Source organism: Trichoderma asperellum, chromosome 2, assembly GCF_020647865.1.
Source record: "Trichoderma asperellum chromosome 2, complete sequence".
Taxonomy (NCBI): domain Eukaryota; kingdom Fungi; phylum Ascomycota; class Sordariomycetes; order Hypocreales; family Hypocreaceae; genus Trichoderma; species Trichoderma asperellum.
This window is the reverse complement of record NC_089416.1, coordinates 2,817,886-2,841,892: the sequence shown is the minus strand read 5'-3', so window position 1 is coordinate 2,841,892 and position 24,007 is coordinate 2,817,886. Positions and strand designations below refer to the sequence as shown.

At 48.3% G+C, this 24,007-nt stretch overlaps 7 protein-coding genes across 10 annotated transcripts; 3 read left to right on the top strand and 4 right to left on the bottom strand.

Annotated features, from left to right (window-relative positions):
• Positions 1–1,611: 1,611 nt before the first annotated feature.
• On the bottom strand, positions 1,612–3,750 carry TrAFT101_003258 (uncharacterized protein; the record flags this gene model as incomplete). Its single annotated transcript, XM_024899358.2, has 2 exons — positions 1,612–2,341; positions 2,420–3,750. The coding sequence occupies 2 exons, from the start codon at positions 3,748–3,750 to the stop codon at positions 1,612–1,614; spliced, it is 2,061 nt and encodes a 686-aa protein (XP_024764392.2).
• Positions 3,751–4,240: 490 nt separating this feature from the next.
• Positions 4,241–5,636, bottom strand: TrAFT101_003257 (uncharacterized protein; the record flags this gene model as incomplete). The annotated part of the gene is made up of 3 exons (XM_024899455.2): positions 4,241–5,119; positions 5,190–5,338; positions 5,414–5,636. The coding sequence occupies 3 exons, from the start codon at positions 5,634–5,636 to the stop codon at positions 4,241–4,243; spliced, it is 1,251 nt and encodes a 416-aa protein (XP_024764391.2).
• An 800-nt stretch (positions 5,637–6,436) lies between these two features.
• Positions 6,437–7,368, top strand: TrAFT101_003256 (uncharacterized protein). Its single transcript, XM_024907692.2, has one exon. The coding sequence runs from the start codon at positions 6,568–6,570 to the stop codon at positions 7,183–7,185; it is 618 nt and encodes a 205-aa protein (XP_024764390.2). The 5' UTR covers positions 6,437–6,567; the 3' UTR covers positions 7,186–7,368.
• A 2,544-nt stretch (positions 7,369–9,912) lies between these two features.
• Positions 9,913–13,595, top strand: TrAFT101_003255 (uncharacterized protein). Of its 3 annotated transcripts, none has more exons than XM_024899444.2 (7): positions 9,913–11,051; positions 11,249–11,351; positions 11,449–11,524; positions 11,579–11,971; positions 12,027–12,465; positions 12,523–12,692; positions 13,254–13,595. In XM_024899444.2, exons 1-7 carry the CDS (start codon positions 10,972–10,974, stop codon positions 13,475–13,477), a joined length of 1,485 nt encoding a protein of 494 aa, XP_024764388.2. In that variant the 5' UTR covers positions 9,913–10,971; the 3' UTR covers positions 13,478–13,595. The 3 variants fall into 3 exon arrangements, with proteins under 3 accessions (XP_024764388.2, XP_065982939.1, XP_065982940.1); XM_066126832.1 differs by lacking the exon at positions 13,254–13,595 and adding an exon at positions 12,752–12,845; XM_066126833.1 differs by lacking the exon at positions 13,254–13,595 and having other exon boundaries at positions 12,523–12,845.
• TrAFT101_003254 (uncharacterized protein) lies at positions 12,896–17,499 on the bottom strand. The gene is made up of 2 exons (XM_024899300.2): positions 14,064–17,499; positions 12,896–13,992 (listed from the first exon to the last, which is right to left on the bottom strand). Exons 1-2 carry the CDS (start codon positions 17,177–17,179, stop codon positions 13,707–13,709), a joined length of 3,402 nt encoding a protein of 1,133 aa, XP_024764387.2. The 5' UTR covers positions 17,180–17,499; the 3' UTR covers positions 12,896–13,706.
• Positions 17,500–18,435: 936 nt separating this feature from the next.
• Positions 18,436–21,162, top strand: TrAFT101_003253 (uncharacterized protein). The gene is made up of 4 exons (XM_024901769.2): positions 18,436–19,152; positions 19,219–19,396; positions 19,452–20,551; positions 20,624–21,162. Exons 1-4 carry the CDS (start codon positions 18,704–18,706, stop codon positions 20,796–20,798), a joined length of 1,902 nt encoding a protein of 633 aa, XP_024764386.2. The 5' UTR covers positions 18,436–18,703; the 3' UTR covers positions 20,799–21,162.
• TrAFT101_003252 (uncharacterized protein) lies at positions 21,151–23,977 on the bottom strand. 2 transcript variants are annotated; one of them, XM_024907691.2, is made up of 6 exons: positions 23,585–23,977; positions 22,861–23,143; positions 22,662–22,756; positions 22,369–22,468; positions 21,904–22,297; positions 21,151–21,823 (listed from the first exon to the last, which is right to left on the bottom strand). In XM_024907691.2, exons 1-6 carry the CDS (start codon positions 23,605–23,607, stop codon positions 21,270–21,272), a joined length of 1,449 nt encoding a protein of 482 aa, XP_024764385.1. In that variant the 5' UTR covers positions 23,608–23,977; the 3' UTR covers positions 21,151–21,269. The 2 variants fall into 2 exon arrangements, with proteins under 2 accessions (XP_024764385.1, XP_065982938.1); XM_066126831.1 differs by having other exon boundaries at positions 22,861–23,976.
• Between the last annotated feature and the right edge of the window lie 30 nt (positions 23,978–24,007).

Genomic DNA, 24,007 nt, shown 5'->3' with positions numbered 1-24,007 from the left:
AGTAAGATACGTAGCTGTTAAAGCCAATACTAACATCCCCTTTCTCAACCTTCTTTGTGTCGCGGCTAAAGGAGCCGCAGAAAACGTCATACCCCCCGCTGTCCATCATCGCTTGAGGGTAGCGGCGCAATTGAGGGACGGCGACCTTCCAGTACTTTGAGCCCCCTTGTTTGAACAGTTGTTTATTAACGACACTGAGCTCATTGAGCCCATTGCAGTGAGAGAGGAAGAAATCTGGAGGAATGTTTAGTAACACTCCTAGTAGTTCTGCTATTCTCGGACTGAAATCCTCAAGGAGTATTAGATGACGGCTTCTCTGATCCACAAGACCTTCTTTCTGTGTGCTCTCCCGGTGAAATAGGCGTAACAGCAGATCTCGCGCACTTTCGGATTCGTGTTCAGTTGATACCTCGCGGCAGCCCCTTTCCAGATCAAAGATTCGAAGTTTCCATGGGGCGTCATATGTTTTTTTCATCCATGGATGGTTTCCGTCTGTGCAGATTCCCTTGCTTGCAACGGCTTTTGCCCTCTTTGCATATGCTTTGGTATTTTACCTCATGTCCTCATTATCAGCCCAGAATGTCTCGTGGTCTGCATCTGTTAGTATCCTTCATTGACGAGTAGCGAATTGATTGAGGATACCTTCTTCCGTGTATGCTTGAGCCATGGAGTCGGAAATGTGTATGATCTATATGTGAATATATACATATATGTATATGTGTACACTGACATAGAAACAGCAACAACACTATGTCAAGAGTTCAAGGTGAAGAAGATTTATTCCGCTGCTACAATCGCTATTTATATATTTCCAGAATTCAAGGAATTGCCGAGAGGCAGTTTTCGTAGTGAGCTGGAAAATCTGCCTATCCAGCCACTCCACGATATTCTCTGCCGGCTTGCAGCATAATAGGCAGGCAGGGATTATATGCGGTGCTACCCCCTAAACAACCATAATACCTACAGCGCCACTAATTTGTGGTGCGTCTGCCTTGCGGACACCACCTCCCTTCCAAAGAGCAAGCCTTTGGTTCACAGGGCGACTTCTAAAGAATACAAGCATTGAAAGTTATATTGTGCATAGACAATTCCTACGCACTCATCATCAGAAACACCCACTCATAATTTCACCACCATCATATTCTTGCCGTCCGTTTATCGATGGCCAATAAATTATACCACCAGCCCACCACATGCATATAACATGGCGAATAGAATAGATTTCCCGGATATCCCGAAAGATTATTCTAGCCGCAGCTCCTGAAGGCTTCGTGACTGGCTCTCCATGAGCCACGGTGTCCATGGCCATCGGATCGAGGAATTCTCACGTCACGTAATTCTGAGTCGAAGCAGATTAGGCATTGATACTTCTTAAATGGTAGATAAAGGGTTGCAGGGGTGTACAAAGTATGGTATTTATCGGAAATGCTATGACCGTCGCCGCGTCTTTTCGATACGGAACGTATTGAACATAGGACATAACTCATATCCGAGTTCTGGAAGAGCTCATTAATAAAAGTAATACAACAAATAGATCAGGTCTAATGTATAAAACGCTAAATATCTTTATCATATAATAGCATATCTGCTAGAATTATTCTTTCTTTAAACCTATTTAAACTTCCTATACCATTTTGAAATTGCTCTGTTTTTAAAAGGTGGCGGTCTCAAGGCGAGGAAGAACTCCCCCAGGGAGACTCTATTGGCCGTATCGATGGCGATTTCCGGAGTGTACGCTCGATACTTGAGGTAGCTAGGTGGCAGTTTCGCAATAATCTTGCCATCTAACTCAGCAGGCTTCCGACTATCCTTCTTATACCAAGGGACACGTTTCTTGGGTCGGGTTCGCTTCATCATGATGCCATCATCGCTGGAATTGCTGTCATCGCCGTGAATATCACGGTCTTCCTCGTACGTGTAGTCGCCCGTTATATCGATAGCAATGTACTGCTCTACTAGCTCATTAAAATGAATATGTTTGAGTTTGGGAAAGGGGGAGGTTGTATTTGACAAGCCTCCTGAAGGAGCAAAAGAACTAGTGTCTTGATTGCCTCTCTGGCTCTCCACAGGCTCGGCAACATCGTCTTCTCCACGCTTCAAAGGCTCACAAGTTTCTTGAGCCGGGATTGTCGCTGTAGTTTGCTTCAACAGGGGTGCGCATTCCAGTGACCCTTGAGGCATGAATTCAGGCAGGTTGTTCCTCTTCAAAATTGGCTTCTTGTTTAGGTTAAAATCTGTTTTTGACAGAGCCACACTCGAAGCTTCATTGCAAGGTGGGTTCGCATTCTTGGAGCTGCACTGTAGAGGGCCAAAGAGCCAAGTGGTATCATAGTCTTTGAGCCTGTAATGCGTCGCTGTTAACCCGGATGTGCTAATTGAATACTAGTTAGGGAAGGATAACATGAATTTATATACGTACCAGTTCAATTCATCTGGCGATATTGTTTTGAGGTTGTTCTTAACCTTGACCCAGTTTCTCCAAGATGCGTTTTCCAGTCGAGCGCTGTTGGCGAATTCGTCTCTGTTGGAAATAATGTACCTCCAGCATGACCAAATATCCTCCTTGTTCCAGTCATGCGATAAGTAGTCTACGTTCTGCCGTGGCCTGGTTGATGCTGCAGTATCGTCTTTTGTTTGCTCGATGATGTCGGCAGATTCGACATGCAAAGTTTCGACGGATTTGGCCTGTCCATCCTGAGATTGTCTTTCAGCCATGGAGATGTGGAAGCTGATTCCTTTCGCCGAGTAATCAATATCCAGCATCTCTGCCACCATTTCCCCAAAGCGGACAAGAGATTTTTTCGCCTCTTTTATATCAGTTATGGATCCCAAAGTACAATAGGCATGATGCAACACCTTCACGAGAAGGTCATCGGCAGTTATACCGTAGTCAACAGCTATATCTGAGCTATCTTTCGCTAGACCATGCAAGGCATACACTTTATCCAGTATATTTGTGGCCTCGTGCTCACGATACAATTGCAGCAACGTTGTCAGAGGCTGGAGATTCCCACCCCATGCTGCCTTCGCCTTGGCAATAACAATAGCTGGGCTGGCGAGAATTAGAGATGCACAAGGCGTGTGGTGCTCTCTTCCTATATCGGATATTGCCTGAAGATCCTTGACTAGCTGCTCAAATGTATTCCAGCTAATATGTTTGGAGCCGCAGTAAATGGTAATCTCCTTTGCAAACATGATTTCTTGGATAATCCACACCCTCCGCCAGTAGTTCATTTCACAAAAGGCCAATATGGCTTTGGCCTGCCGCAGGCTCCAGAAGTTGTCAAAATTGAAGTTTCCAAGCTCACAGGATGTTCTTGTCGCCAACCATTGCATCGCCACGTCGCTGTCGGAGGAAGTATCGACTTTCCCCAGCCACACCGAGACCGATTGGGCGTTGCTGTAGATCTTCCGCATTATCTGCACTTGGTGATTTCGCTCCATGACGTTTGACTGGTCAATGCATATAGCGTCAATCCAAAAATTGATATACTGATTTCGCAACCGCATATGATGCAGAAACCACCAGAGGTTGTTCCCAACCGGGAACTGAGTTCCATTAAGCCTGATAACCTTGTCTCTCACATTTTGGCCCCATGCATAGGAGAGCGCGGTATATTCAGGATAGCTGCCATCGAGAGAATAGGAACATAAACTGCATTCAATAGTCTCCGACTCAGCGCTCGGCGCCAATGCAATTAACCTGAATTCTCTCCGCTCAATCGGTGCAGTTGAATGGGGATTCTCCATGTCTTTGTTGATAGAATGATGTGCTCATCGCTGTGGTTTAAGGTGTCAAAGACGCGTTTTGCAAGAATTATGGGATCGGCTGTAAACACACATTAGTTGCAATGCTGAGCTGATCATATGTTCAGATAAAGTCTCCATATTCGCTGATGCCTATTTTCTCGTTGGGCTCCGCCGCATGCCCAACCAGCAGCACAGCCTGTCGCTATCACTCACGCCTTCATTCCTGCGAGCTACCATTGGACGAGGTTAGCACAAGGCATAACCACAATAATATCCCTATTGAGTTTTAGTGTTCAAGCATGCATACAGGTAGACTGTACACTATTTAGGAATTAGAAATCATGTCAAGTTTAAAAATGAACAGCCAAATCCTATATTTACCGTTAAGAGCTGTTTCTCGTTCTCTATCAAACTTTGTCTAGATGGTATCTCTTCTTTGCTGACGCAATGGTGATCTGGACATTTAAAGAGCTGTTATGCTGTATCACCTCTATGCGATCTCTATCTTTGGCATTACGTCTTCAAGGAGCTTGAGGATATTCCAGTGCAATATATCTCTTGCGGCAATGGAATCCTCCACGCTATCATGCCCTTTATGACTCATTTGAATGTCTCGTCTAAGTCTCTCTTTTGCGAGTGCTTTTAGAGATAGCCCTCCTCTCTGCCTTGGCTGGTTAGGGGGTTTCTGTTTCTGTTTCTCTTTCTCTTTCTCTTTATTGTTTGTTTGGCTGTCTTCATTGCCGCCGTTGAGTGGTACGTCACTGGTTAGGATCTCGGGGGTTTCTTCCATCTGCGTGTCGTCCTCTTTGCCCTTGCTCCCCCCTTTATTGTTATCCTTGTTGTTATCCTTATCCTCCTCTATTGGCCTGTTTTTCTTTTCGACAATGAACGTGTCGATAACGACTGGATGGATCCAGCGCAAAGAGGTGAGATCAGAGTTGCCGCCGTGCCCAATGACTATAGTGTTAGGGCCGACAAACTTCCATAGAGCTCTTCGTGCATTGGCACGACCAAATAGGCAAGATCGCGTACGCCGCGCATTCTCCATCTGTTGCCTGGTAATTCCAGAGTATCTCGTGTTATAATGGATCATCTTAACATCTGGATACACGAGGCTGTCTAGAAGAACAGCGCCAGAGAAGTAGTCGACGGCGGAGACTCGAATTAATTCAGTCTCTCCCGTCGAAGCCGTGCCCATCTCACAGTCAATGACAACTGCTACCGCTTTCTGGCCACCTGATTCAGCGGCGGGAGTTCCATAGTATCGCCACTCTCTTTCTAGCTCCCCAGCAGCGTAAATCTTTGGCGTATGGTCTTCCTGGCCCTGACACGGGGGCGCCCCAGGTGCACCATTACAACATGACCATTTCTGAGCGGTTGACATATCAGATAGCCGTTCCGTTTGTGCAAGTAATAAGAGTGGAAGGAAATAAACGAACCCTTTGGAAGATCCTCCCAGGATGATACTTGCAATGCATAACCGTCTGTTTCATTCTATTAAACTGCAGCTCTTCGCTATGTTCACCATCCCCCCCTTGAATAGGCGTCTTTGGCAGCCATTTGACCCTTTTGAAGGCATTTGGGAGATCTTAAAGTGTGTTAGATAAGCTACCGTTAAACGCAGACACACTATATATATAGCTTGCATCCATGCAGGACTTACGGCGACCACATCGATGACATCGCCTCTTGCGATCCAGGTCCTGCCCCGAAAGCTGGTAAATGATATAGCCGGATCTCTGGAGCTCGGAGAGAGAATGAACCAGGCTGCGTAATTGCTCAGTATATGCGTGAGACTGCTTGATTGGCTGTGGCCGACGGCTGTCTGAAGTGATGGCGAAGGACTTGATGGGAGCGGTCTCAGGGCGAGCCGCTGCGAATGACATGGCGAATTAAATAGGGCAAGGAAAGGGAAGAAGAAAATGAAAGAGTTATTGACTGAACTAATGCAACGCTGGATGTGCTGGAGATTAAAGCTGGGGTATCTCTAGAGTAGGCGAAAGAATGATGTAGGGGGAAAGAACAAGAAGAAAGCGAAACGAGGTTGAGCGCGTAGGCCAGAACTGAAGAGAGGCTGACACGCTGAAGGAAGGCTACCTATTACTTGGGCGGCAATTGAATCGCCTTATCAGGCATCACCTGTAGCCGCTATAGAACGCGGCTAGGGAAAGTTGTAGGCCTCCCTTGAGAAGAAGAAAAAAAACACCGAGGCAGAGAAGCCTTGACCATTATACTTGCTTATTTATTTGGTTCAATGAATAATAGTTGACAGCTTTACTTTGCATTATTTTTTTGCCATTCCATTGCGGAAAGGCTTTGGTGGTTTTTCTTGCTGTGTTAATGCTTGTTATACGATTGTATAAGTGAAATATTGTACAAGTGAAATACACGCTAACCACTGTACTCCCTATAGATACATAAGATAGCGACGACCTCACTTGTCAAGCTCTTTGACCTTGCAAAACAATGCCAATCCTAATTGACTCGCTCGATTATGTTTGCCATCACCAATCCATACCAAAGGCTTCATCCCATCTTCTACGGAGTAATGTATTGTGCCGTTCATATTCCCTTGGCCTCTAGGTTAGTCCGTGGCGTTGTATCAAGGCCCCTGTCGCGCCCTTAGGTCCACGGGCACATGCATGTCGAAATCCTATTGAAAGCAACGCCGCCCACAGTAGCGCCAGTAACACAGCCGGCACCGTTGCACAGATAATTTGTCCGAGCTATATATATCTATATATATTATATCGGCATTAGGGAAGAAGACGAAACAGATAGAAAAGACAAGACAAAAGAGAGAACCATTCAGCAGCAATGGCAGTCATGAGCTCCTCCTCTACAGCCGCCTCCGGCGCAGGCAACTCCCGCCTTATTATCGAGTTCGCTCCCGCCTCAGCAGCCGAGAATCTGTCAGAGATTTCTGCCATCACAAAGCTCGCCAACGACGTATTCATCGAGGCAGAGGTCGGCATCTGGAACACTGGCTTTGTGCGTACTAATGACGCCGAAGTTGCAGAGTTGATTCGCAAAGGCGAACTAGCAGTTGCATATCTCGCTTCCCCATCCGATGGCCCAGAGGCGTTACAAAAGGGCCAGCTAGTAGGATGCGCGTGTGTCAAGCAACTTTCAGAATCTACATGCACATTGAGCATGCTTACTCTGGATACGAAGCACCAGGGCCTCGGGCTGGGTCGCGAGATATTCAAGTTTGTGGAGGATCACTGCTTATCGTTGGGATGTACTACTCTCGCACTGGATATTCTGGTTCCGACGAGTTACGCCCATCCACTGAAGACGAGAATGCAGGCCTGGTACATTCGGCTAGGATTTCAGGAAGTGAGGCTGGCAGACTTTGCGAAGGAGCATCCGTCTCTGGCGCCACTGTTAGCCGGACCTGTGGTGTACAGGGCATTTGAGAAGAGGTTGCGGTAGAATGGAAATGGGTCTCAATCGGACAGCTGAACTATCGCCGACAGTTTTGCAGTTCAGCTTTGGCATGTGATGCTGCCTACCTTGTTAGGTAATGTCACTGGCTGGTTGAAATGGAGGGACGGTGTGTTGATATCCATTTAGACAGCAAGATAACATTAGATTATATTATTACGACTTACACACCTACTTCATGGATATACAAGTAATGTTGAGATGTGCTATCGTAGGCCCGTAGGCATAGTCTCGGGTCCCTTGCAGAATTGTGCCTGCATCCATCTCCAGCTTCAAAGCCAGACCAGAAGCGGCTTGGGCTGAGCTACCTATGTTGAGATAAAGGCATTGGCAAATATTTCAAGCTGAAGTGGGAAACTTCTTTTCTTTTGTCTGTCCCTTTACAGTGACGCATTGGTCACTTCAGTTGCGTCTCCAGACTCATCTACCGGCATATCGTATGCTGATCACGGCCCTTGGAAATGTAACCAACCAGGGCTCTATCCCCAGGAATCTGCGAAGGTGATCTGCCAGTCAGCCTCCCATCTGATTCCATACTAGGCAACCAAATAGCGGAGTAATCCATGCTCTGTGGCTTTTCTCCCTCTCCCTCTCCCTCTCCCTCTCCCTCTTTTAACATCGTCTTTGACGCTGAGTTGGTCATGTTCTTTTTTTCAAACCCGGGATGCGGCGAACGGACCTGAGCCGCAAGACTCGGATAATCAGCCCATTTCCGCAGCTGGCCTGTGCTGGAATGCGTTTAGCGATCGGCAGCCAAAAAATTTCACTTGATTCCTTTGAGTTTAGAGAGAAGGAAGACACAACCTCGCGGGCTCTTTGTGGCTTAATCTCCCCAGACGGTTGGCGTCTGTGCGACATGATTGGTCGGTGGGGTCACGGGCCTCAGCTCTTTTAGGAATCTTGCATGGGTTCTTAATGGCGGTTTAAGTGAGAGCTGGAAAGTGAAATTTTCTTCACTTTTTGCTCTCGTATGCTGGCCGCTTCCTTGGGGGCTCACTCGGACTCTCGCTATTATCTTACTGGCTTGCCCAGGTTCCGGTGAGGATGCTGCGCTGTACTGGCTACTATCGGATCAGCCTTGCTGCTGCAGGTCACTGGACAACGGGACGGTGTTACTGAGCATACATAGTAGATGGAGGTTGCATCTGGGGATTTGGATGCTCTGCCGTATCAGCGGATAAGTCCGAGCGATAGAATTGGTTGGCTAAGCACAATTCGGGCAATTGCCGCGCGCCATCTGGCCAAAGAAGCTCAGGTCCCAGGCCAGGATCGATAGATTGATTAACATCACGCTGCCAAATATCACTAGTAGCCCCTTTTGACCTTTGTGTGTGGTGACGTGCATGCTGGGTGGTCAGAACAGGCGCCTAAGTTGGTGGTGAGGTTGCTGCTGCTTCTGTTGTCGTCACGACCAAGCTTGCGAGATGAGATGGGTGGTAGCAGGTACCTAATCGCACGATCCATTTTGCTGTGCTGGATGTACGGGCAGCTTAGGATTGAGCAGGTACCACATACAAGGGGGAGATCTAATAGACTGGAGCTTGACGACGGGTACAGCAGCACTGCCATGATGACCCGCATCGGGGTCTCCGTTTCAGCGAGGCAATGCCGCCTGCAGTGAAATGCGCCATGTGGCCGGCCGAAGCCCTTTTTCCGCGTCGATCGAGCCAATAGCGAAGCTAGTAAGGAATATGGCCCGAGCGTTTTTTTTTTTCTGTCTCATCGCAATCGGCTTTTGCATATGTTGTGGCTGGCGATTTGGAGAAGGGAAAAGAAACAGTCTATGGAGCAGCTCGTAGTAGCGCCGTCGACGGGGGCCCAGCAGCTATTGCGGCGAGGCGCAGGAGATGCATCTGATGGTGCTTTGCATATAGCTAACGGTATGGTCTGTACGCAGATTATGTCATAGGCACAGTCGAAGATGGCGATGCCGTTGATGTTGATGTTGATATTGGTGTTGATGAGGATTCGCTTCGGCTAGAGAGTGATGCCATGATCTGTGAAGAGGCTATATTTCTCCATGCCGAGTCATTTGACCAACCTCAGCCCTCAACCGAGGTCCGTATGTCCTACGAGCATGTTATCAGTACCTACTAGTAGTTTTTTTTGTGGTTGTGCTATAGGATACTTGATGGATGTATGCCTACATGTACCTAGTAGGTAGGCATGCAAGCATCGCGTGTGTTAGTATTGGATTCACGACAGAAACAATCCATCTGCATCATTTCTCCTGCGCCTTGTCTTGCTTTCCTTGTCTTGCTTTGCCATGTCACTCCTAGAGTAAAACTACGTCAGAAACAGCACTTACACGCCCCAATGCTGCTACCATTTCTCCGGAAGAAGGGTCTCAAGCCCCCCTAGGCGCCCAATTACTGTCGACCACGCAGCGGTCGGAGCCGCAGACCGAAATACAGCCCGAGCCTCTCACTGCAACCCTCATCCGTTAGCCTGGCTTGTACCCTGACCGGCTGGAACTGAACCCCGGCAAGCCATCGGACGTCTCGAATCTTCAATCGCAGGCCAAGTCGCCGTACCCCTGTCCATCGCTTGTTATACCCGGCACGACGAGCGCTCTAGTGCCAGCGCCACCGAGCACCCCGGACAGTGAGCGGTTCGTTCTGTATACAGGACCCATCCAAAGGATCAATATTGGCACGGCAGCCATTCGAAAGAAGCTGCTTCTCTGCTGCTGCTCTGCTGCGGCACTACTTAGTAGTACTTGCCGTTGATGATGGTACTGTTGTCTGTTGTTGTTCGCTAGTCACATGTACATGTACATGTACGTGCACTACGCACGGCTCTAGCCGTCGTCCAGGCTGCAGGCGCCGCCTTGATGTTTGCTGGCACTACCCCCCAGTACATCTTCTAGTGGACATTCGGTGCACTATCGAGCGCAGCGCGGCCCCAGAAAGACGCCAGACCCCGCCACCACCTCAACCCACCACCACCGCCAGCTCATCGTCACCCGACCTCCGCCCAACGGCTTATTGCGAATCGAAAAGAGACAAAAACCCTCCGTACGGGCCACTCTCGCCACCAGACTCAGCTTCACCAACCATCTCTCCTTCGCCCGGCGTTTGCTGTTGGACTTGCCTCGCGCTTGGTCTCAACCTGGTCGCTTTCTGCGCGTCTCGCTCAACGGCAGAGGGCCCATTTCCGCGGCCATAGCACTTTGTTCTTTTTCAATTTTTTCAGTCTTCTGCCCATTTTCCCTTACCAGCTTCAAGTGCTCGAAGTCTAGCTGGACAGACTCGCATCAATTGCTGGCATCTGCTGCCGCATCCCCCGCGTGTGCCTCCGCACCATCTGATCTGGACTTCACGTCTCCAAAACCTAAACGACGTCCACTAACAGCTGGCTGGTCTGCTGATTTGACTGACCGTAGAGCTGACCGCCCGCTACACGTGCTCTCGCCTAAGCTCGATAAGCTTGCCAGCGCATTGGACCAACGCCGATTGCCTTGTCAACAGCTGCTGGGCCACGCCGTGGACTGAAGAAGCTTCATCGCCCATCAAGCAATTTCCCGTTACCTGCGACTGCTAGACCGTTGCACGCCGCCTACGCCCATTTTAGTGCCCGCCGTCGCAATCCCGTCGTTTTTATAGCCACGGACCGCAGCCCGATTCGATTCGGCCAATCCTCGATCTTCAACCCACACAACCTTAGCCCCCAACGGCGCGCTCGCTTGCGCTGCCTTCGCCTGATCGCCCGACCAGAAGCTTCAACAACAAAGCTTCGCGCCGAATCCCTTTTCTACCATTCTTCATCTCTAAAATGTCCGGATATCCAGGCTACAACGGCGGCGCCTATGCCGCACCGCCGCAGCAACAATACCAGCAGGGCGGTTACTATCCGTACGAGCTCCCCCTAATATCCCGAATCTCAAATCTCATATCATGCCTACCTCCCTGAGCCCTGTCCAGCGCTGCCACGGTAGTTGTGGTCCCAAACCGTTACTCGCTCTCCTTCTTCTCCTTTTGTCGTCTCATCTAGGCACATGTCTCTTTGTAAATATGCTGTGTATTAATGCTTACGACTCAACGCTCCTCAGACCTCAACAGCCCGGTTACACCGGCGGCTATCCGTCTCAACCCTCTCCCCAGCCTGGCTACGGCTATCATCAAGCTCCTCCGCAACCGCAGTATGCTTATCAGGTATGGCCGATCCTCCTTCTTAGGGTTACACCGAAAAAGCATCGTAATGGTGCTTGGGCTTCTGCAAGCAATTGCTTACATATGTGATGTACTGCAGCAACCACCCCCTCCCCAGCAGCAATACAGCAACTACGGCCATCCGACACCTCAGCCCAACTATAATACACGCCCTGGTACGGTGTACTATGACTCCTGATCTAGAACTACCTGCTGATGTGATGAAAAAGGCATGCCTCCCCCGGGTCCTCCCCCAAACAGCTATAATCAAGGTCGCCCCAACGGTCCCCAGGCTCCTCCAGCTGGCCCTCAGAGCTTCGGTCACGGCGCCCCGAACAACTATGCGTTTCGATATTCCAACTGCACCGGCCGTAGAAAAGCTCTGCTAATTGGTATCAACTACTTTGGTCAGCGTGGCCAGCTGCGAGGATGTATCAACGACGTCAGAAACATGACTGCTTATCTGGTGGAACATTTTGGTTACAAGAGAGAAGATATGGTTATCTTAACCGACGATCAACAAAACCCCATGAGCCAGCCTACAAAGCAAAACATTCTTCGTGCCATGCATTGGCTGGTCAAGGATGCTAGACCCAACGACTCGCTCTTCTTCCACTATTCTGGTATGCTTTTACCCCTTTTCTCAAATCTTTCACATCTATATGCTGACGAGCCAAGGCCACGGTGGACAGACAAAGGATCTAGACGGCGACGAGGCTGACGGATATGACGAAGTCATCTATCCAGTCGACTTCAGGCAACACGGACACATCACAGACGACGAGATGCATCGAATCATGGTCCACCCCCTGCAGGCAGGTGTAAGGCTGACCGCTATTTTTGATTCATGTCATTCTGGTACTGCTCTGGACTTGCCCTACATCTACTCTACACAAGGTATCCTCAAAGAGCCCAACTTGGCCAAGGAGGCTGGCCAAGGCTTGCTCGGAGTCATCTCCTCATACAGCCAAGGAGACATGGGTGGTGTTGCCAATAACATCATCGGATTCTTCAAGAAGGCGACCACTGGCGATGACGCCCACAACAGGACCCTTGCCACCAAGACATCTCCCGCAGATGTCATCATGTGGTCTGGAAGCAAAGATGATCAGACATCGTAAGTCATGTCTCAGCGCACTGTGAGACAGAATCCGTAACTGACAATATTTCCCAGGGCCGACGCTACTATTGCTTCGCAAGCCACTGGCGCTATGTCGTGGGCGTTCGTTACGGCTCTCAAGAAGAACCCCCAACAAAGCTACGTTCAGCTGCTCAACAGCATCCGAGATGAACTGGCTACAAAATATACACAAAAGCCGCAGCTCTCCTGTAGCCACCCTCTTAGTAAGTTCCCCTTGCATATATGTCAGGTAGGGTAGTACTCTCCCTAACATATCTTGCAGATACAAATCTCCTATTTGTCATGTGAAGGATTTCCTTCTGTCTTTCATCAACGGAAACCAAAAAAATTGGCTTGAATGGGTTTATTCGTGGGCTACCATCGCTTTTGTATATGAAATAATTTTTTTTTTCTTTTTCTTTTTCTTCTCATATACGTAGCCACGTGTGATATATCCTTCTGAATAAACGAAGCTGGGCGGTTCATCGGATTTAGGACTTGGAATATTGAACTGGTCTCTCTTCCTTGGAGTTTATCGAGCTTTTTGTTTTACTTGTTTTGTTTCTTCCCTTTTGGTCCATTACCTTTCTCTTTCACGCTTCTCTTTCCTGGTTTATCACGTTCCTCATTCTGTTAACTTGGGGGTTATATTCGGAAAGCATCGCTTGGGCTAGGACGCGAGATATCATTCTTTTTACTTCCCCCTTTCTTACAAGAATATCAAAAACACTTGCATTTTACACCCATTATCACGTTGATCTCTTTTCTGATATGAAGTTGCACAGAATCTTTTGAAAAAGAACAGCAAGATAAGAAATCAAGATTTGCCATGAATCCTAAACAAGGAGGTCAAACTAAATACAACATTGCCTCCCCCTTTATCGTAACGCCAATACTACCGCCAACCCAATCCAACCTGGCGTTTGCACTCTATGCATCCCAAAAGAAACAACCCGACAGACAAACAAGAAGACTTTGTGGGAATTCCTTTTCCCCATCTCATACATAGGTTCATTAATCCCATACCCGTTATCCATATAAGCATAACAGAAAGAATAAATCATAAGCGCTAGGGAATCAGAGAAAAAAAAAAGCAGAGGATTCCAAAAGAAGATCTTGAAACCGAGATAATAAAGACAGAGAAAGAAAAGTAGAAAGATATACAGCCTGAGCAAATAATATTGACTGATTCATCACATGTGCGCGTAGTAATAATCAACACAAATGAACATTGTCGTCTAGTAGACATCAGCAGCGACAACTTTGAGCTGCTTCGAGCGCTTAATTTGTCGCTTTTCTTCGATTGCCGTGCGGAGCTTTTGGCGGACAGCTTCTTGGCCGGCCCAGTTGCGGGCAGCGATGCGTGTTCGCGCGATGAAGCGGACCATGATGAGGAAGGTCTTGAGGTTGGGCGATGAGCCACTGGATGATGAGAAGGATGGGGGTTTGGGGAGGGCAAGAGGTTTGCGGCTTTGGAGGACCTTGGTGCGGATGTGTTCGAGTTCGCGGAGCTGAGCTTTGTTGCTATATTGTCTGTTAGCAAAATGTTGTGTTCTAATGCCAATTTATAGGGGGATAAGAAGGTGCAATCATACCAAGCATGTGCAATGTTGAGCTGCAGCTGAAGGAACTTCTTCGCATATGCTGCGTCCGAGCGAAGAGACGCCTCTCGCTCCCACCGGGCCTGCATCCACTCCATCTGGAGCATCATGCCGCGAAGCTCCTTCTTGTGACGCACTTGTGCGCCCTCGGAGGCTCGCACGATGGTATCCAGCGCTTCGTTGTCAGCATAGCCGTAGCGGCGGCTCAGCTTCTGCGTCCCGGCTGCCGCCTCTTTCTTCAGATACTGGATGTCGTTTTGCATCTTCTCGACACTCATGCGATACGCTGCTCGCTCGGTGCGCGCGCGTTCGAGTTTCGCCCGTAAGACGGCCTCTGAAGCGACGAGATTGTTGATGAGCTCTTGCTGCTCTATTATGTCATGTTCGAGGTTTTCGACCTCGACCTGACTCTTTAGTAGGCGCTGGCTCTGCTTGGTGTTGTCTGCATGCGATTGCTGCTTTCGTTCGAGGCTTCGGCGCTCCCGCTCAAGTTCTTGTCTGAGGACGGCCTCTGAAGCGACCATTTCGTCGATTAGCTCCTGTTGCTGGAGGACATCTTGCTCGAGAGCCTCAATCTCGGCTTTGGTATTCGTTTCACCATCTGTGCGTAGCTCCAGTTGTCGTTCAAGGTCTTCTCGTAGAGCAGCTTCAGAAGCCATGAGATCGTCAATCAGCTCCTGCTGCTGAAGCACATCATCTTCAAGGTTTTTCGCCTCTTCCTTGAGCGCCTTCGTCTCTTCTCTGAGCGTCTTTGTCTCCTCTCTGAGACTTTCGACCTCTTCCCGACTCTGCATAGCGCTCTTAATGTGTGACTGCTGCGCTCGGTCAAGCTCTTGGCGCAGCAAGGCTTCGGAGGCGATCATTTTGTCGATGAGTTCTTGCCTTTGGAACATGCTACGATCAGGTCTATTAGCCTCTTCTCGAATCTGCATGAATTTGATCCGCTGCTGCTCTCGCTCAAGTTGTTGTTGCAACGACGCCTCTGAAGCGACTAAATCATCGATGAAGCGTTGCTGTTCGAGTATCTTCTCCTTTAGAGTCTCAACCTCAGAGTGGGCATCCTCGTATTCTGCACGTAGCTGCTGCTCTTGCTCCAGTTCTTCTCGTAGAGCAGTTTCGGAAGCCGTAATGTTCTCGATTTCTTCTTGAAGATGGACTATTTCGCGCTTTAATCTTTCGATCTCTGCTTGGCTTCTTATATTTTCTGCACGCAGCTGCTGTTCTTGCTCAAGGTCCCTATGCCGAGCAGCTTCTGCAGCCTCAAGGTGGTTGATTAGCTCCTGTTGCTGGAGCATCTCGTACTTGAGATTTTCAATCTCTTCCTGGCCTTGTATGGTATTCCTTGCCAGCGATTGCTCTCGGTTGAGTTTTTGGCTCAAAGCAGCCTCAGACGCAATAAGCTCCTCGATATAACGCTGGTGTTCAAGCAATTCGTGCTTAAGACTTTCGACCTCCTCTTGACTTTGAGCAGCGTCCTCAAGTAGCGATAGCTGCTCTTGGACGGTCGCTTTGAGCTCGTCATTTTCCTGGCTGAGTTCAGCCGCCTCCCGCTCCAGCGCGATATACTCCTCGCTCGACTGCCGGAGCTCTTCTTGTAGTCTAGATACCTTTTCTTCAATCTGCCGTGATAGTCCCTTAGTCATGATGGATTTGTTGGCCATCTCTTCCTGCAGCTCGTCCAAAGCCGCCTCGGCTTTTACTTTCTGGGACAAAGCAGAATTCATCCTCTCCTTCATTTGCTCTGCTTTATTCTCCCAGTCGCGAGCTGTCTGCTGCAAAATCTCTGCCTTGCCCTCCCAATTGCGAACTGTTTGCTGCAAATCCTCTGCCTTGCCCTCCCAATTGCGAGCTGTCTGCTGCAAAGTCTCTGATTTGTTCTCCCAATTGCGAGCTGCCTGCTGTAAATTCTCTGCTTTGCCCTCCAATTCTCGAACTGTTTCCTGCAAATTATCTGCTTTGTTTTCCCAATCTCGAACAGCTGACCGCAAATCGCGGATGGTTGCCAAAGCTTCTTCCATCTCCTCTTCATTCGTATTGGCGTCGTGTTCCGCCACAGCATTTTCAGCCTCGTTGAGCCTATCTCTCAGGTCCTCGAGCTCGTCTTCCCGCTCCGTTAACAAGCGGTCCTTTTCGCGAAGCTCGGCTTCCAAGTCCACAACATTGTTCTCCAGCGTCTCTACCCTCTCCTGGTGGTCTTGACTATTTGACGCTTGACTTCGTAGCTCCTCGATAGCAGACTCACGAGCTTGAATGGTCTCTCGTAGAGTATCTAGCTCGGCTTGCTGGTCCTTGTTGGCATATTTCTGCTCTGCCTTTTCCCTCAATTCGAGCATTTGTTGACGATAACTTTCCAGCTCGCGCTCTGCAGTGGTTATCTCTTTCTTATATTTGTGGAGTTCTCTCTGCATTGTAACTTTATCGACTTTGAGCTCCGTGTTTTCCTTTAGGGCAGCTTCACTGAAGCCAGGGCCTGCTTTCCGTAGGGCCTCCTCAAGAAAGTGAATTTTCAACTTGAGACCAAAGTTCTCCTTCTCGATCTTGTCAATAACATTTTCCTGCTCTCGTAGAGACAATTGGTTTCCGTCCTGCAGAGGACCTTTGTCTATTATATTCCTGCGCGGTGGAGGGCCCATTGGGGTTGTGCTGGCGCTGCTGGCGATTTGAGGAAGATCGTTGCCTAGAAACGATGCATTGCGTGTTGAAAAGGCGGAACCATCCATTCTTGGAAGGGGAGTCATTTCATCTTCTTCGAGTAATGTCCGCAACGCAGCCGGCGTGGCGGGGACAGTAGCATTGTTCTCTTTGCCATTCCTCCGAGTGCTATTCCTTGTAGCAGACTTCAGCAATGGGGTAAACTCCCCTCCTCCGATGTTTGATGGCAGATTTCGACGATCCGCAAGTGCTGCTCTTTGGCGGGGGGTTCTGATGTTGATTCCATTGGAGCGTCCGCCATTGCGAAGCTGCTGTAAGAGATCGCCGTCCTTTTCTGGGGATAAAAACGATGCTTCTTGGGATATATCTGCGAAATCGGGCTGTCGGCTAAGGTATGTCGCGTCGCCAAAAGTGCTTTGTGGAGTGTCGAGCACGCCGCCAAAGCCTTGATGGGCCATTGTGGCGGCGAATCTGGGAGAGAATCCCGAAAGGTCGATGTATAATTCGATGAAGGGTTATACGAGATCGATTTGGACGCGGAATGAGCTCGGCTGGGCAGTGAAGGCGGTGCCTGATCCAGCGACAGCTAATTCGGGCGCAAGTGGTGGTCGATGATAGTAAATTCGCCTGTGAGCAATGTCTGAGTGCGGATGGTGCAAGGTGTAAGAAAGGTATAGAGTATCGATAATGAAGATTAGAAGCAGGGCACGGCCGGCATAGTCCGACTGTCCAAGTTCGAGACAATTGCGCAGGATGGTTGAGCCGGGGTCTTTGCAAGTTATGGGATGCATTTGGTAGAGGCAGCGGTTGACATTTCATACATCGCGTTAGGTCTTGTTTACATTCTTGCCGGCTTGGGACTAGCGCCGCACAACGGCCCAGCGTGCGTTTTAGCGGCCTTGTTGGGAAGCTTTTTGCACTACTCCGTATGGATAGCAGCTATTCTGGCTTTGCGCTTTGCTGCGTTTTGCATGCAATCATCAACTTTGGCTCCGGTGTGGCATGGTTTGTATGAAACTCAACTCAATTCTCCATCAATCCAGAACTCTGTGCGTTGCTGGTGGTTACCGTTTTTTTTCCGTATAAATTACCTTTGGGCGACGAAAAACAAACGCCAGCGTATTAGCCATTTGGAGGGGCTTTAAATTGGCGATGGCAACTGTTTCTACATGCTAATGGGCGGGCGAGCTATAGAAAGCGTATTGCACCCTAATATACACGCAATGGAATACGCAATATGGCATCAATCATAGGCAATACAGAGTATTCCTGGACTGTAAGAACGCCAAGACTGAATATGGTATCAATGACTTGATAGATCAGGGTTCATAGTGGGGTACTTTAAGTCTATATAGCATACAGTGGTAGCAGATTCTGATGAAGTTCATGTAAATCAGCCCTGGATATAAATCCTGCCGTATTTTGTTATTCGTTATTCTGCCAGCTCTATGCTCTTACTGAAAATCCACACTTCTCCAACATGGCCGGGGAAAAAAAAATTAATGCCCAAAGCTACGCCCAAATACAGCAGATGCTCTGCAGCTGAGCAAGCCGATGCAGAATAAACTGAAGCCAATCGGGTCAACCCCATTTAACCGCCGTAAACGCCACATCCGGCAAAAAATCGCTTTATCGCATTTTTGCTAATAGATGCATACCTACCGTTTGTGGAGAATTCCATCATCGCATCCCGGATCGGTCGCAGGTCCGGATTTCTGCGAGTAATCCGAGAATAAATGACAGGGTTTGACTGCCTCAACAAATTTGTGTTCTCTCAATCTATAGAGGCAAGGCCAAGGACACCAGCTGTCTTCGCATCGATGATAACCCCCGAGAGTTTGCAGCTGCCAGCGTCCTTGCAACGAAAAGAGCATCCTTTTTATGGATGCAGCGCGTAACAGTGAAGACTTGCTTTTCCTCGTCCAAACAGCAGTCTTCAATTCCTGTCGTCTCACATAATATCTGCGGATCAAGCTGCAGCTATGGAGCACCTTCAAATCAAGGACGATGAGCCTGAAGCCTTGTCATTAGAGCAGATGCCTGATGAGATTATCGGCCATCTTCTCTATTACCTTTCGCCAGAAGACAACTTATTCGGCGTCCAGCTCGTGTCGCGTCGCTTCTACCGCCTCGTCAATGCACCACTTCTCTGGAAGTATTACTGCCGCACTTCTCTCAAATATTGGAGTCCGCATCACAGGCTTGAGGAGAGATTAGCAGCTCCTGCTCAAAAGACCAACTGGAAACGGCTTTATATCCGCAGAAGCGGCCTCAACTTACAAGTATCCAACACACTGGATGAAGTCATTCGAACCAAGGTCCACCGTGGTCGGGGCTTCGAGGCTGTAAGTCAGCTTGGCTACGATGCCAAGGATGTTCTTCTGGAACACTGTCAAGCACCCACCACTGCTGAAGACTGGATAGCGAGAAGGTAAAAGCTCACGTTCCATCCCATTCTGCGTTTCGAATAATCAGGCAGTCTCACACAATGGCGTAGGTACTTTAGCAATGCACTCTTAGATGCACTTCATAAGCACGCGGCCATTCAAGAATGGGATTCACTTATGCAGTCCCCTCGACTGTCCGACCCGCGGCTAGAAAGCAAACAACTTGAACGAGCCCTCGGCGCATTTGATCTTTTCGTCCTACATGATCAGCCTGGTGATCTTGATGATGTATGCTTTGGCCCAAGCCTCTTGTTAGATAAGTATACATCACTAACTCTGCCAGATTACGCGGATGCTTGATGAAATTGCCACCTCTTTTCGGCTCAGCCATATAAACCTTCAAAATTGGTCAACCCGTAAAAAGTCGTTGGAGTTGGTCCGCTGGCTTCGCGCCCGCGACCTCACGGGATTACATGATCCAAAGAAGGATTACCGCAACCTAAGAAACTGCCTTATCGGCCAGGCCTTGCGCCATCCAGATCACGATTCTCTCCCCATCATCTCCGCAGCCATATTTTGCTGTGTGGCAGCACGACTCGGTATCAATGCTAGCTCTTGCTCATTTCCATCCCATGTACATGCCGTTGTATCCGCGCCGGCTGGCTTTACCTTGGACGGTGACCTCGTGGATGAATCGGACTCTCCGTCTCAGCGGATGTTCCTCGATCCATATGGCAGCGACGACGAGGTCCAATTAGCGCACCTTGAAAGGATATTGGCCCAGTTGGGGTTTGCAGAGCATACCGAACAGTTCATCACCCCGGTTCCCGCATCAAAAATGGCAATAAGAGTGGCACACAATATTTCGGCTTCTCTAGGGATACCAGGTATGCACGATCAGCTGGCGCCTAGAATAACCCAGCTCCTGTGCGGAAATAGTCTTATGAACGCTGAAGCTTGCTCTTACGCTGCATCCTGGGCTTTATTGATACTAAATCGCCCAAACCGGACGACTTGGCTTGATCGGCTGGAGAAATTCCTGCGTCGGTTCCCCGATGTCTATCCAGAGGATGCGTGGCTGGTTGAAAAATACCTGTGGCCGCGGTTCTGTGAGGTTGTCAGCAACCCGAGAGACGGATTCGGTCGCCACCATAACCGTCCCGGCGGCTCTATCAACCCTTGGCATTTTTGGCAAGGTATGCGTGATCTTGATGGTACGCCGCCGCCTATATACCGAAGAGATCGCTGCCATAACCCGAGCGGCCCCTTGCTTGAAATTGGCCAAGTTTTCCGGCATCGTCGATACAGGTGGCTTGGCGTCATTACTAGCTGGGATGAGAGGATGTCGCGATCAAACTACTTTGACCTAACTCCTGAAGTCCCAGCAACCGCTCCGCCTGTTCCGCCCGGGACCTCTCGCTATGGGTTCTTTTATAGTTGCATGTACGTCTCTCGCTTGTCCTTTTCTGCTTTACTACCTCCCCCATGTCTAGTACTCTGCTAACATTCCTCTAGAGCTGCTACAGAGCCAGAACCGCATGTTATATCTGGTCGTAACATCGAGCCCATCTCTGATCCGACTTTGGTTACGGAGGACATGTTCCCAACGGCTGGAAAATACTTCAAAAGATTTGATGCCGCCACCTGCAAGTTCATTTCTAACATTCGAGAGGAGTTTCCACAGGATTAGACCTTTCCCTCTTTCACCTTGATTATGATATATACCCTTCCAATTACGAGATACATGATGGTAAAACTGGAGTCAGTTACGAAAGATTTATGGCTGTGAGCTTGGCGAAAATGATTGTCCCTTCGCTGGTGTCTGGATTTCTTCTTCTTCCTTTTGACTTGGCTCGGCTGGAGGCAATAAATACATCTTACTGGTTTCTCAAAGATGTGAGAGGAGAGAAAAAAAAAAGGACAAAAACTGGTAGATAGATTATACAGTAATCACTTACTTGGTTGGTGAGCGATATTCTTACATTTACGGCTTACTGTAGGAGACTGGTCCTAGATTTCGCATATGTCATACAGCGACTTAGCTTCATTCCTCCTACTGTGAATGTCATCATATGTTTTATTAATATGGCTGTTTCACCACTCGTTTACCATCACCCTTGCCCATCTCTGCTATAAACTTCTCCCGGTCTTGCACGTAGCTTTATGAATTCTCGATGGCCTCCTGAAGAATTCCCTTGTCTGCGAGCTTCTGTACCCATCTGTGTAATGCTTGCCCATAGTCCTTCTTGCGATCCTTGACTCGCTGCTCATCCTCAGCCAAGGCTATCAATTCAGCTCTATATTCTCCAATAGCAACTTTTGTATCAACAATGAATTGCTGGCGGAGGTCGTACGCGTCATCGGCATTTTTCGCGGCCTGTGTTATCTTGCTTCGCGTCTCCTCTGGTAATGCCACATCCTCAATATCGGATTTGCGGACATTGAACTCGGATAGCTGGCTCCGGTCTGTAGCATCCAGGACGGATTTCTCGCCGTCTATCAATTTTGCATATTCTGCGCTGTGCTTCATTTGGTCATCCAATTGGCATGTACTGGCGATCGTTTGAGCAATGGAGCGGGAGTGGAGAGCCAAGGGGCTACCACAAAGTGCAAGGAGGTTGAAAGAAATCTGGCTTTCCTCGTATTGTAATATTCGACTTTCAATCTGAGGCCTTGCGATATTTGTCCAACAGACATCATCGGATTCAATAGGGCCTATGACAGATGATGGAATTGGTTAGCCTGCCAACTGTTTACTCATGTGTTTGATTGTGCTGTGTGATTATTTTGCTCACCTACACGATGCGGCTTGCTTCGGAGCCCATCGAGCTCCCAAACATGCCCATCCACAGGAACATATGCAACGAAGTGAAATCCATAGGCATCGTGTGCCCTTTGCTTCTTACTGGTTTTCTTTGATGACTTGGATGTTGTTTTTGCTTTTTTTGATTTGGTATCTGATACTGCGTTCTCTAGCCAAAGGTCGGCGTTGAGATGATCCATGCGTCTGGTGAAGGAATTATGAATACTTCTCATGAATTTGTTGTTACTGACTTCGTGGCCTCTTAGAACAGTGCTGAGATTCTTGGTTGCTTCCTTGAACTCCCGAAGCTGGTCGCCTAGTTCGACGTGCGGCGCATTCATAACAATGTTGAGCAGAGCGAACGTAGCACAGGCATTACTGGTAGTCTGAGATTCAAAATATCATAAATATTAGTAAATATACGACTATAATGGTTCAGGAAATGGTAGAAACTTACCTGATTTGCGAACCAGAGTGAGCCTGTCTCATCTTCTCCCTCCTCTTCGTCCAAATCGGGAGTGTACTGGAAGAGAAATATTAAACCGTATACTGGCTTTCTGACAAGATTTTAGCTCAAGGATAGTGACAACAAACAGAAAGATAGAAATAGAAAAAGAAAAAGAAAAAGAAAAAGAAAAAGAAAAAGAAAAAGAAAAAGAAAAAGAAAAAGAAAAAGAAAAAGAAAAAGAAAAAGAAAAAGAAAAAGAAAAAGAAAAAGAAAAAGAAAAAGAAAAAGAAAAAGAAACTCACGGTAGCGTGTCTATCCAGCTTTGATCAATGCTGAAAAGTTCTTGAACTTTGACATCTTTGACACCCAAATCCTGAAGAATAGTGTTGAAGAATGCCTAAAACTTATAAGCAGGTTGTAAAAGGTGATATAATGATGCTGAGTAGGATTGATGCCTTCCATCTTGATGATAAGAAGTAATAAGAGAAGGGGTGAGCTCACAGGTTCGGACTCTAGCTCAACCCAGCCTTCCCATTCTTCGATATCTGCTGGAGTTAGAGGTCGCAGTGCCTCATCTAACAGATTATCAGGGAGGTCTATAGATTCTCTTGCAGCCTCGGCAGCCTTGCGCTTGGGGTTTCGCCTTGGCTCGCTCAAGCTACCTGTAGACGCGGTTTCAGTCGATACTTCTCGCGTTTTGACAACCGCTGTAGGCACAGTTTGCCGAGATGATCGGCGAAGAGGCTTTGCGAGGGCAGCACTATCTCCAATTTTTGATTCACCACTTCTTAAACTATTAGGCATCATAGAAGATATACTGGCAGAAATGAAGATGGAGAGATGAATATGTTGTGGGTGGCTGAATTTTGGGGATAGATAGGTAGCTTTAGTAGATTTGCCAACAAACAAAAGGGGGAGATGTTTCAATTTCCAAGAAAGGATATAGAAAAACAAAATGCTTGTAGCAGAAATAGAATTGCTTGAGGTATGCTGTTCAGAAGGCTAAAGCAAACAATGATAGGATACATGGTTGGCTGGATGCTGGAATTGGTTCACTCGCCACCATGCGGCCGCAGCATAGCAAACAGCTTCTAAGAAAGGCATGCTCTTTATCATGCACTTGTCATGATGAAAATGAAACGATATTCGCAACAGGAAGAAGTGTATTGGATTGGATACTATGAGAATGGGTGTCGTCTAAAGGACGTGGCTGTCAATGACGCACCTCGATAATGTGCTCTCAGCCATGATGGCACGAAGGACCAATTCACCGGCAGCGAGCAACAGATCTTGGAGATTTATGAGATAAAATGGCGCCTCACGAAAGCCGCTTCACTCGTCAGACTTTCCAAACCATACATGTGCTCACCCTCTTTCTGACGCGGTGATGGATGTAGCCAAGTCTTCCAATAGGAGGGAAACGCTAGGAGATGTACAAATGCCGTAGCAGTGCCAGTACATACGCGCTGCTATCAGGCGATGTCATAGAAGCCGAAGTACCGCTCGGATCTGCGCCGGCAAAAATAGTTCCAAGAGAGCGAACTCAGAACCGCAGCCTTGATCTTGCGGAAGAAACACCGCCGCTGGTTAATTCTTAAGACGCTTTTCCTTACCTAGAGTCTTTTGGCGGAGATACCTATTGATTGAG

Bases quoted from the DNA above. Each gene is read 5' to 3' on its own strand.
- TrAFT101_003256 (XM_024907692.2), top strand. From the start codon at position 6,568: ATGGCAGTCATGAGCTCCTCCTCTACAGCCGCCTCCGGCGCAGGCAAC.
- TrAFT101_003255 (XM_024899444.2), top strand. From the start codon at position 10,972: ATGTCCGGATATCCAGGCTACAACGGCGGCGCCTATGCCGCACCGCCG. The intron at 11,525-11,578 runs GTACGGTGTACT...GTGATGAAAAAG, and splicing joins CAACTATAATACACGCCCTG to GCATGCCTCCCCCGGGTCCT. The intron at 12,693-13,253 runs GTAAGTTCCCCT...GAAGTTGCACAG, and splicing joins CTCCTGTAGCCACCCTCTTA to AATCTTTTGAAAAAGAACAG.
- TrAFT101_003254 (XM_024899300.2), bottom strand. From the start codon at position 17,179: ATGGCCCATCAAGGCTTTGGCGGCGTGCTCGACACTCCACAAAGCACT. The intron at 13,993-14,063 runs GTATGATTGCAC...CAGACAATATAG, and splicing joins CTCAACATTGCACATGCTTG to CAACAAAGCTCAGCTCCGCG.
- TrAFT101_003253 (XM_024901769.2), top strand. From the start codon at position 18,704: ATGGAGCACCTTCAAATCAAGGACGATGAGCCTGAAGCCTTGTCATTA. The intron at 19,153-19,218 runs GTAAAAGCTCAC...ACAATGGCGTAG, and splicing joins GAAGACTGGATAGCGAGAAG to GTACTTTAGCAATGCACTCT. The intron at 19,397-19,451 runs GTATGCTTTGGC...TAACTCTGCCAG, and splicing joins AGCCTGGTGATCTTGATGAT to ATTACGCGGATGCTTGATGA.
- TrAFT101_003252 (XM_024907691.2), bottom strand. From the start codon at position 23,607: ATGGCTGAGAGCACATTATCGAG. The intron at 22,469-22,661 runs GTGAGTTTCTTT...AAATCTTGTCAG, and splicing joins AGCTGGATAGACACGCTACC to AAAGCCAGTATACGGTTTAA. The intron at 22,298-22,368 runs GTAAGTTTCTAC...TTTGAATCTCAG, and splicing joins CACTCTGGTTCGCAAATCAG to ACTACCAGTAATGCCTGTGC.